The following is a 17,076-nucleotide window of genomic DNA, read 5'->3' as shown; positions in this document are numbered from 1 at the left end:
GGGGTAAACAGAGTGGTGGCAGGGTGTAAAAATGGCCTGAAGGTGGATTGAAAGCCTGGGTCTAGGCAACATAAGGTGAAAGCTTAACTCTCCAAGCCAAGGGAAGAGTCCAAGGTACAGTTGGGAGAAAATGAAAATGACTGCTGAGTACAAGCTATATGCATGCCCTCTCTTTGCATGAGCCATTACAGGTAGGTGTTACCATTCAGAGAAAAATGCAGAATGAAGATACTTTAAACTAGGTTAAATTCATGTAAGTTATAACATTTATCAAATTTTCACATATATTGCCTACAACCATAGACCAGAAGACCTCTGGAAAACCAGCCACACTAAGTCCCAAGATGTCAGACACATAGGCAGAGTTTCTAAGGATACAGTGGCACTGCAGCTTCTCCTTCGGAGGGAAACATATGAAGTTTGAAGGCTCCCACCTCACAACACTATGAGAGGTCTAATGCCCCCTGATATAGTCTAATCCTTCCTGCCATCACTGCTAACTCCTCTAGAGCCTCACCTCTCACTCCTCTAGCCAATGACTTTGAAACTCAGCAGGGTTCTTTATTTGACTGGTATGGAAGCAGTACAGCTTCCCATTACTAAATATATAATTCCTCTCTAATCAATCAGCAGGCCAACTTTGGAAACTGGTCCAGAGCCACTTAAGGACAAACTACTTTTGGAAACAACAAGACATTTCCCAGTCTTATATGTGATTTGGCTCCAGTGAGATTTGAAATGGTCATATCTCCTTATCTATTCCATCCTGTGCTTCACTTTTCAGGACAGGCCTTTACCAACTGTAATCTGGTAGAAAGTACAGGATTTAGATTTAGGAGAAGGTCTGGATCCAAATCCTTTTTTTAATAATTTATTACTGAGGCCAAGTCAAGATGAAAGAGCAGAAGCATAGACCTGCTCAAGTTCACCTCCCCAAGCCCTTAAAATGCCTGTAAATATGACTCTAAAATTCTAGAGCAGTAGAAGCTCAAATGACAGAGTGAAACAGATTTCCAGGAACCTAGAAAGTCAATGGGAAGGGTCTACTGCACCAGACTCACAGAGAAATGAGAGTTTTGCAAGAAAATCATGAAAAACAAGTCAACTGCTTGCTAAAGGAGACCCAAAAAATGCTGAAGTAAATAACACATATAAAAATATACTAGCCCAAATGGCAAAAGAGGCCCCACAAGCCAATTAGAATGCCTTAAAAAGCAGAATGAGCCAAAATGGAAAAGGAGGTCCCAAAGCCCACTGAAGAAAATAGTTCTTTAAAAATTAGAACAGAGGAGGTGGAAGCTAATGACTTTATCAGAAATCAAGAAATTATAAAACAAAACCAAAAGGATCAAAAAATAGAAGACAATGTGAAATATTTCATTGGAAAAACAGCTGATCTGGAAAAAAGATCCAAAAGAGATAATTTTAAAATCACTGGTCTTCCTGAAAACCATGACCTTTTAAAGAGCCTGGAAATCATCTTCCAAGAAATTATCAAGGAATATTGCCTTGATTTTCTAGAAACAGAGAGTATTGTTGTGCTTATCCTTCTTTTTTGAAGAAGACCATGACATCAGAGAAATGATGACATGACTTGCATTTGACTTTGATTTGAGTAAGGGAGGGCCGTGCAAGGTCACCAGCTTCACTTTGTCTTCTTGAACCATCTGGATCCAGTGACCAGATACTCATCAGGATGACTGGAGATGACCTGGGATACAATGGGAGACCTTGGTCTTTGTAGGCCAAGGCCTTTTCAGGTACTCACTTAAAGGGAGGTAATGCCCATTTATTGAATAGATCTCTTTAAGAAGTAGTCAGGGAATGGCCCCTTTAATGAGCAAAGAAAAATAACTAAATCAAGCTGGAAGGGAAAGGGAAACAGTTACTATTGATAATCGCTCTAAGCCAGGAGGATCCCCAGAACAGTCATTAAGTGGAACCTGGGTGGGACCTATTGTTGTCCAATCTATGGGCTTCAGAGTGCACTGCATTTAAAGTTTTGGGAAAGACAAGAAAGAAAGGCAGAAAAGAAGGAATGAAGGAAGACAGAAAGAAAGATAGAAAGACAGACAGAAAGACAGAGAGACAGAAAGATAGAAAGAAAGACAGACAGGCAGAAAGAAAGGAGGAAGGAAGGAAGGAAGGAAGGAAGGAAGGAAGGAAGGAAGGAAGGAAGGAAGGAAGGAAGGAAGGAAGGAAGGAAGGAAGGGAGGGAGGGAGGGAGGGAGGGAGGGAGGGAGGAAGGAAGGAAGGAAGGAAGGAAGGAAGGAAGGAAGGAAGGAAGGAAGGAAGGAAGGAAGGAAGGAAGGAAAGAGAAAGACATCCAGTCAGTAAACCCCAAGTTAACTGGGCAGGTTCTGGCCATCCAAATTTACCTTCCTTCAGAGAGGAGAAGAAAAGGGAGAGGGAGACAGAGGAGAGAGGGTGAGCTGAGTTACTCAGCTAGTTGGGTCCCCACGCAGGCAGTTCAGTCTACTCACAGGTAGTGTTTGTTCTTTGTTTTCGAAGAAGACCATGACATCAGAGAAATGATGACATGTCTTGCACTTGGCTAGGGATACAAATGCAAGCAAAAAGAGAGTCTCTCCCCCCTGAGTAGGGAAGGGATGTCTCATCATATTTCTTCTTTCAAGGAATTCTTGTTTTTAAAAATTTTGCAACATTCATGTTTTTGTGCTTGATCTTTTTATGTAACTTGTTGCTATCTTTGTTTGGTGTTTCCTTGGCTCTACTTACTTCTCTCTTCATCAATTCCATGCTACTCTTATCCATCACAATCATTGTTTCTTATACCACAATAATATTCCACTTCATTCCAGGATCACAATTTTGTTTACCCATTCTATGCAAACCAGAGTGGAAAATAGAAAAGGAAATAATTCACTGATTGCCTTCTAAAAGAGACCCCAAAATGAAAACTCCTAGGAAAGTTATAGCCAAGTTCCAGAGTTCCCAGGTCAAGTAGAAAATATTAGAAGCAGCCAGAAAGAAACAATTGAAGTATTGTGCAAACACAATCAGGATAACACAGGATTAACAGCTTCCACACTAAGGGATCAAAGGGCTTAGAATATGATATTCTAGAGGTCAAAGGAGGTAGGATTAAAACCAAGAATCACCTATCAGTCAAACTGAGTATAGTGCTTCAAGGGAAAAAATTGAATTTCAATGAAATAGAAGGCTTCTAAGCAATCTTGTTGAAAAGATCAGAGCAGAATAGAAACATGGAAAGGTAAACAGGAAAGAGAAGCAATAAGAAACTCATTAAAGTTGAACTGTTCATATTCCTACATGGAAAGATGGTATTTGCAACTCATGAGACCTTTTTCACTATTAGGGTAGCTAGAGGGAATATATGTGTATGTGTATGCAAATATATATATATGTGTGTATATGTGTATGTGTATATCTATCTATAGATAGATAGATATACACACACACACACACACACACACATACACATACACACACACAGACAGAGGGCACAGGGTGACCTGAATATGAAGGAGAATACCTGAAAAATAAAATTTACTGTTGATTGGAATGTACTAGGAGTAAGAGAAAGGGAGAGGTAGAATGTTGCAAATAATCTCACATAAAAGAGGCAAGAAAGAGCTTTTACGATGGAGGGAAGAAGGGGGAGATGAAAGGAAATAAGGAAGCCTTACTCTCATGGGATTTAGCTTAAGGAGGGAATAACACACACTCAATTGGGTATGGTAATCTATTTTACCCTGCAGGAAAGCAAGGGGAAAGAGAATAAGAGAGGGAAGATAATAGAAGGGACAGCAAATTGGGGAAAGGGATAATCAGAAGCAAACACTGTTGTGGGGGGACAGGTTAAAGGAGAGAATGGAATAAATGGAGGGCAGGACAGGACAGAGGGAAATGTGGTTAGCCTTTCACAATATAACTGTTATGGAAGTGTTTTGCATGGCTACACATGTATGGCCTATATTAAATTTCTTGCTTTCTCAATGAGGGTTGGTGGGGAGGGAAAAAGGGAGAGAATATGTAACTCAAAGCTTTAAAAACAAATGTAAAAATTGTTTTTTGCATGCAACTAGGAAATAAGATGTACAGGCAACGGGTATAGAAATATATTTTGCTTACAGGAAAATACAGGAGAGGGGGATGGGAGAAGATAAAAGGCAGGACAGACTGGAGGAAGGGGTAGATGGGGAGCACGCTGTCCGGGGGAGGAGGGTAGTAAGAGACAGGGATAAAATTTGGAATTCAAATTCTTGTAGAAGGGAATGCTGAAAACTGAAAAATAAATTATATTTTATAAATATTGGGGGAAAATGGGGAAAAAGGGGGAAATTTATTGCCTATATGATCTTGGAAAATCACTTATTATCACTTGGCCTTATTTTCTTCATTTGTAAAACTATGGGGGTGGACAAGATGGCCTTGAAAGTCCCTTCTAGGTTAAAATCTATGATCAAATGATTAAATGATCTAAAATTTTCTTTTTAGCCCTTAATCTCATTCTCCTATTAAAGTCTTAGGTTCTGCTCTTCAAGCATGAAGAACAATATTTTCTTCGAATCCTAGACAAAAGTCCCCTTAAGCAAAATTTCCCATCAGGATACCATGAACTAAAGGAGGACAGGATTTTTGTCAGTTGAAAAATATTAATTAAAAAAACAGAAAAAAGTGACAGTCTATATATACTAACAACAACACTAAAGACAAACAGCTTTGAAAGACTTATGAATGCTGATCAACTCAATGACAAATTGCAAATCCAGAAGATCCATTATGAAAAATGCTACCCATCTCCTGACAGGGATGTGATGAACTCAGAAGGAAAAATGAGACATTCTATTGGTCATGAATGCAGGAATTTCTTTTGCCTGACTATGCATATTTGTCACAAGGGCTTTGTTTTTCTTTTTTCTTTCCCAATGGGAAAAGGTAATTGGAAGGAAAGAAAATAAATTTTGGTTATCAGAAAAAAAAAAGTTACTTTTTAATGAACTGAAAGAAGATACCTTGAATTGACAATGCTTAACTCAAATGGTCTGCTACTTCTTAACCTCAAGACAGTGGGACAATAGTTTTAATAGCTCTGAATCTATAATCTTAGGAAACACCTCATTAGATTATAGATTCAGCACTAGAGAGAATCTTATAATCCAACCAACCACATTTTAAAGGCAAGGATCCTGAGACATGGAGAGATTCAGCAACTTCCTCAAGGTCATACCACTAGCAAGAAGGAAAGTTGGCATTTTGAATCAAGGTCCCCTAATATCAAATTCAGAGTTTTTTCCAGTGACTTGACCAGAGTCACACAGCTATTAACTATGTGAATCAGGATTTGAACTCAGATCTCTTTGAAATCTAGTTCTAGTGCACTGTCCACAGTCACATCAAGTGCATATGTGGCTTTGGGCAAATCACCTCGACTCTATTTACCTCAATTCTTTTATCAGTGTGTTACAGATGTCTACAAAGACATTTTGTACCAAATGGTACTCATTGTAACACCTTGGCAAATACCCCTTTCTAAAAAATATTTAGGCTGACCACCTAAGTGATTCTTAATCAATAATCTAGTATACTGAGGAGGGCTCACGTCACTGGCATTGGAGAATCACCTATGACCACTTAGGGCTGCTACTAACAGTGAGATATAGTCAATAAAGCTATAAAAACTCAGTGGGAGTGGGAATTGAGATGATGATGCATCTGCACTTTACATGGGTTTTACATTACATACAACTTTACATATTCAATGAGTGTGGTGAACTAGAAGTTTCTGAGATCCCTTTCAGTCCTGGATCTAGGGCTGGGTTGGAATGTGACTAGCAATAGCCTAATTTAAGTCTTAGTATTAGGAAAGAAAATTTGTCAAGTTGATGCTTCTCAGAAGCAATGACAAAGACTGGAGAAGGAAAGGGCTGTCAGATGCCCAGAATGCCAAGGAACATCCCGTGTTTCATTGTCTTGTCCTATTTTTGATTGTCAGGATGTATAACAGTCTCACATCTGATTGTGCACAGCCTCTTCTGCTGCTCAGTTAGCTAACAACTACCTTTCCTCCCAAGTCCAGTCAGAATGTCTTTTGTGTTCTCCAAAACACAACCCCACAGCTTGAAAGCAACAAAATATCACAATGGCTATGCATTTATTTTTATGTGGATTACTTTTATTCTGCATCTTTAAAATGCTCTTTGGAATCTACCATCTTCTCTGAGATGACTGACATGTGAAAAGTATGAAATTCTAGGTGTGATGATGACAAAAGTCAGGCTGACACTAGGTAACACGGCAATGTAATGGAAGTTTGTCATGAAAATTGTGTCTGCCATCTCTCTCCTCCTTTCTGTACCCTCTTGTTATTTATTAGCACCTATCCTTCTCAAGCTCAGCAGGGATCCAGTGATGCCTCCTGCTTTTTCCTAGCTACCCATGGCCTTCTACTGGGGTCCCTCTATTGTGCTTACACTCATTAGACAGCACTCAAGACTTTTCAAACATCTTCGCCTTCCAAACTTAGCTGTCCTTGGTATCATTCCCTCAGGCCCTGCTCTTTATTAAGTGACAGCTAGCAAACTTGCACTAATGTACTGAGTGACTGCTGATATTAAAATGTGATCCCACTTGGATGGCATGTATATATGTTTACAGTAGTCTTTCCAGAGACACAATGCCTTATTCTTAAGAAAATGCTAGGGAATTTATGGAGGAGGCAGTATAGAGGAGCAGGGGAGGAGCCATTTCCTTCAAAACCTTTCTGATCTTCAACATCAATGAGAGTAGTCCTTCCACATCAAATCCTACCCACATGGGGCAGCTGCTTATTCTAGCCTTTGGGTAATTTCTTACATTCTCAAAATGATACCAAGACATCATAAGACTCAGCTTTTTGAGAGCAGGGACAGCCTTTTGCCATTCTACATATCTCCAGTACTTGACATATTGTCTGACTCATTAGAAAAGTTCAATAAATGCTTGTTGAATGACTGAAAGACCAAGAGGTAAGCCATTAATACTCCCTTTCAGCTCTACCTCACTTCTTCATTCTATTGAATAACCAGAAATGAATGTTCATTGGTCTATGCAAATACTGAAAGGGCTTATGATTTCATCCAATGGGTCATTGCCTCCACCAAAGCAAATGAAAACATATTAGTGATTTGGTAGGTAAGTCCTAAGAAGTGTCCTGGTGCACCAAGAAGTTACATATCTTGCCCAGAGTTGCTCAACTAATAATTTTCAGCAACAGGATTTGAACTCAAGTCTTTGGGGTTCTGAATCTACTATATCATATTTTATTTTTGCCCCTTCTGTATAACAGAAAATATTAGAAATCATAAGGGTACCCAAAGGCAAGAAACCTCTAAAAGAAAAGTACCAGGAATCTAAAGGAAACTAGGTAAAATAAGCTTGTTGCAAAAGAAAACGGTTGAGAGAAGACAGAATGGATGAGAATACAGTCAGAAAGACAAAGTCATGAGTTACAACCTGAACAGAAGCTTTGTCATTCTTAATCCAGGGATACACATCAGGAGTCGAAGCACGGGAAAGAATCTTCAGGTATGTGAGATATTGCTGAAGGCTCTTGGCCAAGTTGATATCCTTTTCGAGTGTAGCCAGTCTTTTCTTATCAGCTTTTGACTTTGAAGTCCTATACAGCAAAAATCAAACAAAAGAAAAGTCAATTCACTGACAAAAAGTCATTAATTTATTATTATATGTCCAGCACTGTCCTTGGTACTATTAGGAATATAAGAGAAAGCTGACATAGATTAAAACGATATGGAATTCATACTCCAGCTGTAGAAACAAAATGTATGCACATGAATAGACAAAATTAAGAGTGTTATATTGTGGCACAGGTAGAATAGAAATTTTGAGACTATAGCCAAGGGACTTCATTATAGTCACCCAGATTCACAAGCTCAGAGCCATTCTGAACACCTCCTTCAAATTCAACTCCCATATCCAATCCATTTTCAAGTCTTGTCTATGCAAAATCTCCCACCACATCTCTCCATTTATTCCTTTCTCTTTAATAACAAGACCACCATCCTTGTGTAGGCCCTAAACACCTCTCACCTTGACTATTATAAAAGCCTCATAATTTATCTCTGTTTTCAGCCTCTTCCCCCTCTATTTCATTCTCTACTCAGTTTTGAAAATAATGTTCCTTATTTGTAAGTCTGGTCATATAACTCTATTGCACAAGAATCTTCAGGGGCACTTCATTGCCTGAGGAAAAAAAATTATTCCTGCATGCTATTTAACATCTTTCCAAGTCAGTCTTCCAATCTAGCTAACTGGTTCCAATAATTTGCCCCAATATACTCTAAGTGCTAGTCAAACCAGCCTCCATGTTGTTCCTAGTATATGGCATCCCATTTTCTGCCTCCACGTATTTGCAAAGGTTATCTCCCCTGCCTGGAACAATTTCTTCTCTTCTACCTCTTGGAATCCCTTGCTCTCTTCAAGGTCCAATTAAGTATGAGCTTCATCACAAAGCTTTTCTTGATTGCCTTAGCTGAAAGCTCTAACCCAGTGCCCCAAATTATGTGGCATTTGTCTATCTGTATACATTTTCTTCCTCCCCTCTCTACCTCCAATAGAAGGTAAGGTTCTTCACTACATTATTCTTTCTCTTTGGAAGGAAAGCTATGGCAAATCTGGACACAGAAACGTCACCTTGCTGACAAAGTTCCTTGTGGTCAAAGCTATGGCTCTTCCAGTAGTAATTTATGACTGCGGGAAGTTGGACTATAAGGAAAGCTGAGTGACACAGAATTGATGCTTTTAAATTGTAGTGCTGGAGAAGACTTTAGAGAGTTCCTGGGATAGCAAAGAAATCAAATAGGCCAATACTGAAAGAAATTTATTCAGATTATTCACTGGAACATCAAATATTGATGCTGAAGCTTACTTTGGCAATGTAATGAGAAGACAGGATTTACTGGAAAAGACCCTGATGCTGGGAAAGATAGAAGTCAAAAGCAAAAGAGGACAGCAGAGAATGAAATGGATAGATAGTGTCATGGAAGCCATAACCATGAACTTGAAGAGAAAATGGAGGATAAAAGGTCCTGATATGCTGTGATCCTCAGGATCACAAAGAGTTGGGAACAACTGAACTATAATATATGTTGTTCTTTGTTTTGTTTACCCTTTGTATCCGTATTCCTAGCTCCTAGTACAGTACCTAGTACACAGTATGGAGTTAATAAGTACTTAATGAATAGAATCTAAACGGAAGGAGATGTCCTTAAGTGCCTACAGTCAAAGAAAACTTTGTGTAGGAGTTAGAACTTGAAATTTGAGTAAGATAACTGCATGGGAAGTTTTAGATAAATTTAGAGTCATTTCGTATGTCTTTGTTTTAGAAAAGTACAGTGGAAGAGGGATGGTATTCTAATGAAGAGACATAATGAGCAAAAACACAGAGATATTAATGGTAATTAGAAAAGCATGTTCATATGCCCAAAGGGCCACAAATATGCAATATCGCTTCTAAGACTGTTTCCCCAAGAGATCATAAAAATGAGAAAGACTCCCACATGTACAAAAATATTTATTGCAGCTCTCTTTGTGATGGCCAAAAACTGGGAAATCAAGGGGATGCCCATCAGTTGGGGAATGGCTGAATAAATTATGGTATATGAATGCAATGGAATACTATTGTGCCATAAGAAATGATGAACAAGGAGACTTCAGAGAGGCCTGGAAAAACTTATACGATCTGATGCTGAGCAAAAGGAGCAGAACCAGGAGAACTTTGTGCACAGCAATGAACACAATGTGTGAGAGTTTTTTCTCGTAGACTTGGATCTTCACAGCAATGCAAGGACATTAAAAAAAAATTCCCAATGGTCTTCTAAGGCAAAGTGCCTTCCACACTCAGAGAAAGAATTATGGAATTCTATCACAGAATGTAGCAGATCATCTGTGGTGTGTGTGTGTGTGTGTGTGTGTGTGTGTGTGTGTGTGTGTGTGTGTGTGTGTATTATGTTTTGGTTTGTTATATGATTTCTCCCATTTATTTTAGTTCTTCTACACAGCATGACTATAATGAAAATGTATTCAATAGGAACGTATGTGTGGATCCTGTATAGAATTGTATGCCGTCTTGGGGAGGGAGGGGGGGGGTGAGGGGTAGATAGGGGGAAAAACATCTAAGTTTTATGATACTGATTGTAGAACATTAAAAATACAAAAATAAAAATAAATAACAAGAAAAGCATGTTCAGAGATTGTGAATGGATACTGACACCCAAAGCAGATACCTCAAGTTAGACAATAAGAAGAGATGAGTTCAGTTAGAGAAGGTGAGGCCAAATCATGGAAAACCTAGAAAGACAAGCAGAGGAGACTGGCTAAGATGGATGCAAAAGACAGTAATGTAACCTCAATTATCCAGCAGCATGTAAGCTCTGTAAGAGAAAGAACTATATTCAGACTCCTTTATGTCTTGTTATCCCAAGCACCTAGGACAGCACCTGACACTCAGTAGCTTAACAAATATTTGTAGAATTAAAAAGAACCATATATTCTTACATAGGAAAGCTATACAATGAAAGTGGTATTTTGGAAGATAATTACATTTATTTAATTACTTGAAAAATACCATTAGTTCACATTTACACATCACTTGAAAGTTTTCTAGGTACTTTTTTTTCACAAAACCCAATGAGGTAAATGGTGAAAATATTACCCTGATTTTACAGATAAGGAAATTGAGGCTCAGAATGGTTATAACCTGACTAAGGTCACAAATCTTATGAGCTGAATTTAAGCCTTCTGACTAGAAATCCAATATCTTTCAATAACACCATAGTAATGGCACAAGTATACTGAATGGTCCAGAGGGACTAAGAGAATGCAGGCAGCTGGTAGGAGATAGACAGTGCTGTAGTCAGGAGCTGATAAGGTACTGAATCACAGTGGTGATAGCGGGAATGAAGAGGAAAGGGGGCAATCTGGGAGACATTTTAAAGGAAGAAATGGAATTTCCCTCTCCCTATAATGGTCCTAGTCAGCAAGCAAAGCTAATCAATTCTCATCTCCAACTGACTGGACTTGAAAACATTATCACCAGGCAAGTGTAGTTTAACAAAAGGAATTGAGAAAATGATCACGGCCCAATTCTTATGACTGGTGGAAATCCATTGCTGGAGTCATGGCAACATCAAGTGCTAATAATAAGCACCTGACTAAGCCATAAAAACAGTTCTTGAGCTGAACTATACATTGTAGGGGGAGGGGGAAAAAATGCTTTCAAGGTACTGTTTCTAGTCTAGATCTGCTCTTTTCCCCCCCATTAACTACAGCTTGCCAAGAGCTAGCCAGAAGCAATGGGACAGATTCCCAAAAAGCTTTGAAGAGAAATAACACTCTGTTCTTCCTATCCTGATCATCTCAAAAACCCAAACCTCTCACTACATGCAGTTTTATGGTATTATGTCATGAGATGAGAGTTTATAACCTAAGTATATAATTACATCTTTTTCTTTTCATAGAGAAAAGCACTGTCAGAAACACGAAACAGAGTAGAAATAAATCTAGACTTAGAAACATGAGAGCGGCTTCAGAAGTTACAAGACATATGACCATAGCCAAGTCATGTAGCCTCATTGAGCCTTAATTTCCTCATTTGTAAAATAGAGACAGTGATAATTCTGTTATCTGTACTTCAAAGAACATTGAGAAAAATCTTTAAGCAATAGATCACTATGTGAAGTTATGATTATTGTCACTCAAGTACCAAGAAGTCACTGAGGACATAGTTTACATATCAAAGGCAACGGGAGAAACAAAGATGAAAGAATATCAAGAAATCAGGACTAATTATAGTGACAACAATAATGGTGTTAGATGTAGCTGGACAGCACCATGGATAGAGTATTAGACCCAAAGTCAGGAAGATCTAAATTCAAATCGTGGTTTATGTACTTAGCTGTGTGACCCTAGGCATGTCATTTCATCTATTTCAGTCTCAGTTATCTCATCTGTACAATGGAAATAATAATACCACTGATCTCACAGGATCGTAGTGAAGATAAAATGAGACAATATTTGTAAAGCATTTTGGAAACATGAAATGCTACATAAATGATAACTACTATCATATTAATAAAAATAACATTTATATAGCACTTAAACATTGGGATAAGCACTTCACATTTATTATCTCATCTGATCCTCACACTTATCCTGTGAGGTAAGTGTTATTATGGTCACCATTTTACAGATGTGGAAAGATCAAAAGAAGGTAAAAATGATGATTTGCCCAGGTTCTCAAGGCCTCATCAGTATCTAAGGAGGAATTCATACTCAGGTCTTTGAGATGTCAAATCCACCTCTCTTTACACTATGCCTGTCTATAAAAATATGAAGCCACTCTTAAAAGGGACAGGGTTATTTGGATCTCTTTCCTTGGTGGAATGGGAACAAGGATGCAGATGCATAGTTTTGCATTCTTAGCACAGTTCTTGGTATTGTCTATATTTTCTTCTTTTCTGCCCATCACCTGCAGCATTTCATTCCCTATCCCCTACCCCAACTGATTCAAGTGATGGTCCAGAAACCCTACTCATTCTGAAGCTCTGCAACAGGTAAATTCCAATTCCCAAACCTTGAATGTTTCCTGGTCATTGCCTCGTAAATTCCCTCAGGTACAATTTAGAGACCTAAAAGCAGGAGAAATAGGTCTCCCCTTCCTCAGCAACAAGTTGCTGCCATAAAGTCTTCATTCTTCCAAATTCTCAGCTTCTCCTGTTTCCCAGGTATTTATTAGACTAGACATTCCCAGAACACACACACACACACACACACACACACACACACACACACACACACAGAGAGCTTAAAGAAAGCTCAAAGTCTTTTCCACATTGTCAAGATTCTCCTACTTTACAGAATTCTCTTCCATTGTCCAACTCCCCTTCACTTCCAATCTTTAAAAAAATTCCCAGTTTCCATTCCCCAAAAATACTTACGGCAGGAAGCAGTTTCCAATCCTTTGACATTACTCCTAAACCTAAGATGCAAACAGTATATTTCCTGATAAACCTTATTTTAATTAGGAGTCTTGTGGAAATTTTAGCTTCTGCCCAGAGGGTCAAATTCTAAGAGCCATCAATCAAAATGCTTAGCACAAGTTCACAGTCTCCAGCTTCTTCAATGGACTGAATAGTTTCTACTTGTCTTAAAATTCAGGGGGTAAATGTCATAGAAGAGAAGACTACATAACCCTGGTGGGGTTTCAGGGGGGAGAATTATTGGGTTATGTACTCAGGATGGCAACCTGACTGGCTTCCTTCTAGACCATAAAGAACTTCCTAAAAGCAAATAGTACAGGCTAGAACTTCCCACTTTGTTCTTATTTCTACCTTTGACTGAACTATATGTTTGATGAAATTTCTGCAAGATTTTGTTTGTTTGGTTTAGGCATCCAGTATGACATAAAAAATATTGGAGGACAGGTGACCTTTCCTCCATTCAGCATTTAGAACTGGAAGGCTCAGTAAAGAGCAACTTGTACTAATATGCTCTCATATTATAGTTGAGGAAACTTTAGAAAGATAAAGTGATTTGTCCAAGGATACACAATTAATAAAAAAAAAAATAGGCAAGAGTGTAGCCCAAGTCTCTTGATGGTAAATTCCATACTCTTGGCACTGTACCATATTGACATTCAACAAACAATTATGAATTGATTATGGTTAACTTAGAATAGTGCTTGGCATATAGTAAGAACTTAATAAATACTACGTGGTACAATTATTAGAGCACAGAGCTAGGAGTCAGGCAGACCAGGGTTGAAATCCAGCCTTAGATACTTCCTAGATGTATGATCCTGAGCAAGTCACTTCATCTCCGTCTGCTTCAGACTGCTTCCCCAACTGTAAAAGGGGCTAATAATAGCACCTACCTAGGAGGGTTGTGGGGAAGATCAAACAAGACAGTATTTGTAAAGTGCCTTAGTAGGCACATAACAGGCACTTAATAAATGCTTGTTTTCAATCCTCTTCTCTCCTTCTGCCATCCCCCTCCCTTCCTTTCCCCTCCCTCTTTCCTTCCTTCCTTGCTTCCTGCCTTCCTGCCTTCCTACCTTCCTGCCATCCTGCCATCCTGCCATCCTGCCTTCCTTCCCTCCTTCCTGTCTCCCTCCCCCTTTCCCGTGTGCAGGGCACAATGCAAAGTACTAGAGAACATAGCAAGGTTCAGATTCTGATATGACCTGGTCCCCACCTCATGAAGTTCAGGGTATATTATTCCTTTAGATTCTCAACCTATAATAAACTGGCTTTCTAGAATGTCTTCTTTTCCAGCAATATGATACTTAACAACATGGTGAATACTACTGATTTTATACACACACACACGTGTGTGTGTATCTGTATTTCATATCTATTCAGTAATAACAAAGCAACAATATTTACGTAGCGTCTTTACTTTAACAAAGTACTTTCTATAGCTTCATTATTATACTCATTTTGCAGATAAGAAAAAATTAAGCCAAGTTGATTGACTTGTTCAGAGTCACACAGCTAGTAATTGTCACAGACAGGATCTGAACCCACATAGGTTCACAGGATCACAGATTTAGAACTAGAAGGGACCTTAAAGGCTCTAAAACCCTCCTTTTAGAGGTGAGGAAACTGAAACTCAAATAGATTGTCACTTTCCCAGGGTTACACAGCTAGCAAATATTCAAAGCATATTTCTATTCAAGATCCAAACCTAGCATTCTAGCAATTATTTCCTACTCTCTCTGTTACTGTATACAAATGCCAGTTATTTTTGTTCTTCAAGTATTAACAATATCTTTATGAAATCTAATAACTGATTACAATGAAAGGGATGATAGCAGAATAAATAAATGAATCCATTCATTTTAAATGTCAGATTTTAGTTTATTTGCAGGCAAAACAAGACATTTTCTTCTTTGTCTTTATTTCTTTTAAACATGGTAATGGAATGCAAAAGGTATTGCATTAAGACAAACTTTAACCTCCTCTCCAGTTATTCACAGGAGCACATGCAATTCATGGCTGCTGTGGGAACTATCCCTACTTACTTACAATATTCTACACCCAGTGGGTGCTTAGAGGGTATGGTGGACCAGTTTTTTAATGGTGGTAATTGTTATTTCAGATTTAATGAATATCAGTAGAAAACTGGTCATTGGACAGCTATAAACCTAAACCCACCAGGGGGAGAGGAGAGCCCAAATAATGTTTATGAAATGATGTAAATAGAGGTAATTTTGAATTCATAGGCATTCCAGAGGTATAGAGTTCATAGGATCATAGATGTAGATTTAGAATGAAGTTTAGAAGTCGTCTAGTCCAAAACACTCATTTTATAGATGAAGAAACTTAGCCCCAGCGAAGTACAGTGATTACCAAAGGTCACACCATCAGTAAGTGCTAGAGGCAAATTTTGAGTTTTCCTTTTCTTAATTTTATGGGGAGAAGATGAACTAGTGAAGTTGATGGGAGTGCGTGCCTTTTTTTTTCTCTCCATTTTTATTGGGTTTTGATTTAATGTGCATCATGTTTGAATAGAATTTAGAAAGTAGGCTATCTAAACTGATAGTTAAAATGGAGCTATCCCAACTTTTCCAATCCTATTTTTTCACAGATGCAGGAAAAAAACCTTTAAGGAAGCTCCACCCATCAAAGGACTTGACCAGTAGAAATATGGAATCCCCAACTTTACAGATGTGTGTGCATGATTCCCCTTTTCTAGAGGCACTTATCTCAGTTATTCCAAACGACCCATGACCAAAAAGGGTAGACAGGTGACAAAGTTCAGGAATTTTTCATCAAAAGGGTTCTTGTTTTGCTTCAGGAATCTATTAAAATCTCATCAGAACCTTCAACCATCAACACCATCATCATCAAAAGCAACAAAGTCCCTAGGGGAGAATGGAAAGAGTGAGAAGCTGGTATTGGTCTAAACCTTAGACTTAAGGCTGACTCAATAATGTGTTAACTTGTCGTATATTCACTGCCAATGCCTATTTGATTCAAGTTTGAGGGTTATCATCTAGTTTTAGTTTGACTGAAGCTATAACTAGGGCACATATTGAAAATTTACTTATTATCCCTCGTCAAATTGCTAACACAGGTAATTCAAAGAAATTCCTTGGGCAAAAATTAACCATCTGGACCTTTCATATTGATTATATTTATGGGATAATTAAGAGCTATTCATTTGGGAATCACAAATACATCAACAATTGCTTCGTATTTAAAATGTCTTCGACCACAAATCTGCTTACACATAAAGGGACATTATTGATTTTAAATAACCTAGTGGATAAATTATTTTTTAGATATCTTTTATGAGTAAGGGTTAATTAATGTTATTAGTGAGTTTATTTTTAATCTAAAATTGAAAAATATTCTGGCTAGGAAAAAATGTCTTTTTTACACCATCTCCTTCCATCCAGGCCCGCAATGAGCAATCACAACATCATGAAAAGCAGTTTTACAGAATCAGAAAACAGATATAGAATAGGGAATACCTTTAGAGCCACAGAATTTTAACCATCTTTGCCTATATTTGCCAATTAAGCAATTCATTTAATATGTTTATTGTGTGTCGACTACTTAAAACTTTGAAAGTTAATTTTTACTCAGACTGGTCCTCTTTTCTACAACAAACATAGTCATTGCAAAGGAATATTCCCATTTCTCAATATCCTAAAAGAACGCTCAAATAATATTCAGTTCTTTTCCATTTAAACATCAAGAAATTACTGATTTCAAATTCAGTATGTCCAAAACCAAACTTAATCTCTTCTCCAAACCTGTTTCTTAACAACATCATCATGATTACCATCATCATTACATTTATATAGCACTTAAATATTGAAAAGCACTTTATAAATATTGTTTCATTTGGTTCTCAAAACGACAGTGGAAGACAGGTGTTATTATCTGTATTTTATAGATGAAGAAAATATATTACCCAGGCAATGGGTAAATGACAGCTAATAAGTATCTGAGACTGGCTTTGAACTCAAGTCTTTCTGACTTCAGGTCAAGTGCTTTATCAACCACATCACCTATGTGACTTCTC

The 17,076-nt window shown here is 38.0% G+C and overlaps 1 protein-coding gene across 1 annotated transcript in view; it reads right to left on the bottom strand.

Annotated features, from left to right (window-relative positions):
• Nucleotides 1-17,076, bottom strand: part of PTPRN2 (protein tyrosine phosphatase receptor type N2) — a 1,540,415-nt gene that overhangs the window by 908,964 nt on the left and 614,375 nt on the right. Inside the window, exon 5 of the mRNA XM_072652081.1 lies at nt 7,480-7,642. Within this exon, the coding sequence (XP_072508182.1) occupies nt 7,480-7,642 (163 nt within the window). The remainder of the gene's footprint in view (nt 1-7,479; nt 7,643-17,076) is intronic.

The sequence above is a fragment of the Notamacropus eugenii genome, chromosome 3 (genome assembly GCF_028372415.1).
Source record: "Notamacropus eugenii isolate mMacEug1 chromosome 3, mMacEug1.pri_v2, whole genome shotgun sequence".
NCBI lineage: Eukaryota > Metazoa > Chordata > Mammalia > Diprotodontia > Macropodidae > Notamacropus > Notamacropus eugenii.
Note: the sequence above shows the minus strand (reverse complement) of the source record. Positions and strands in the feature narration are given on the sequence as shown.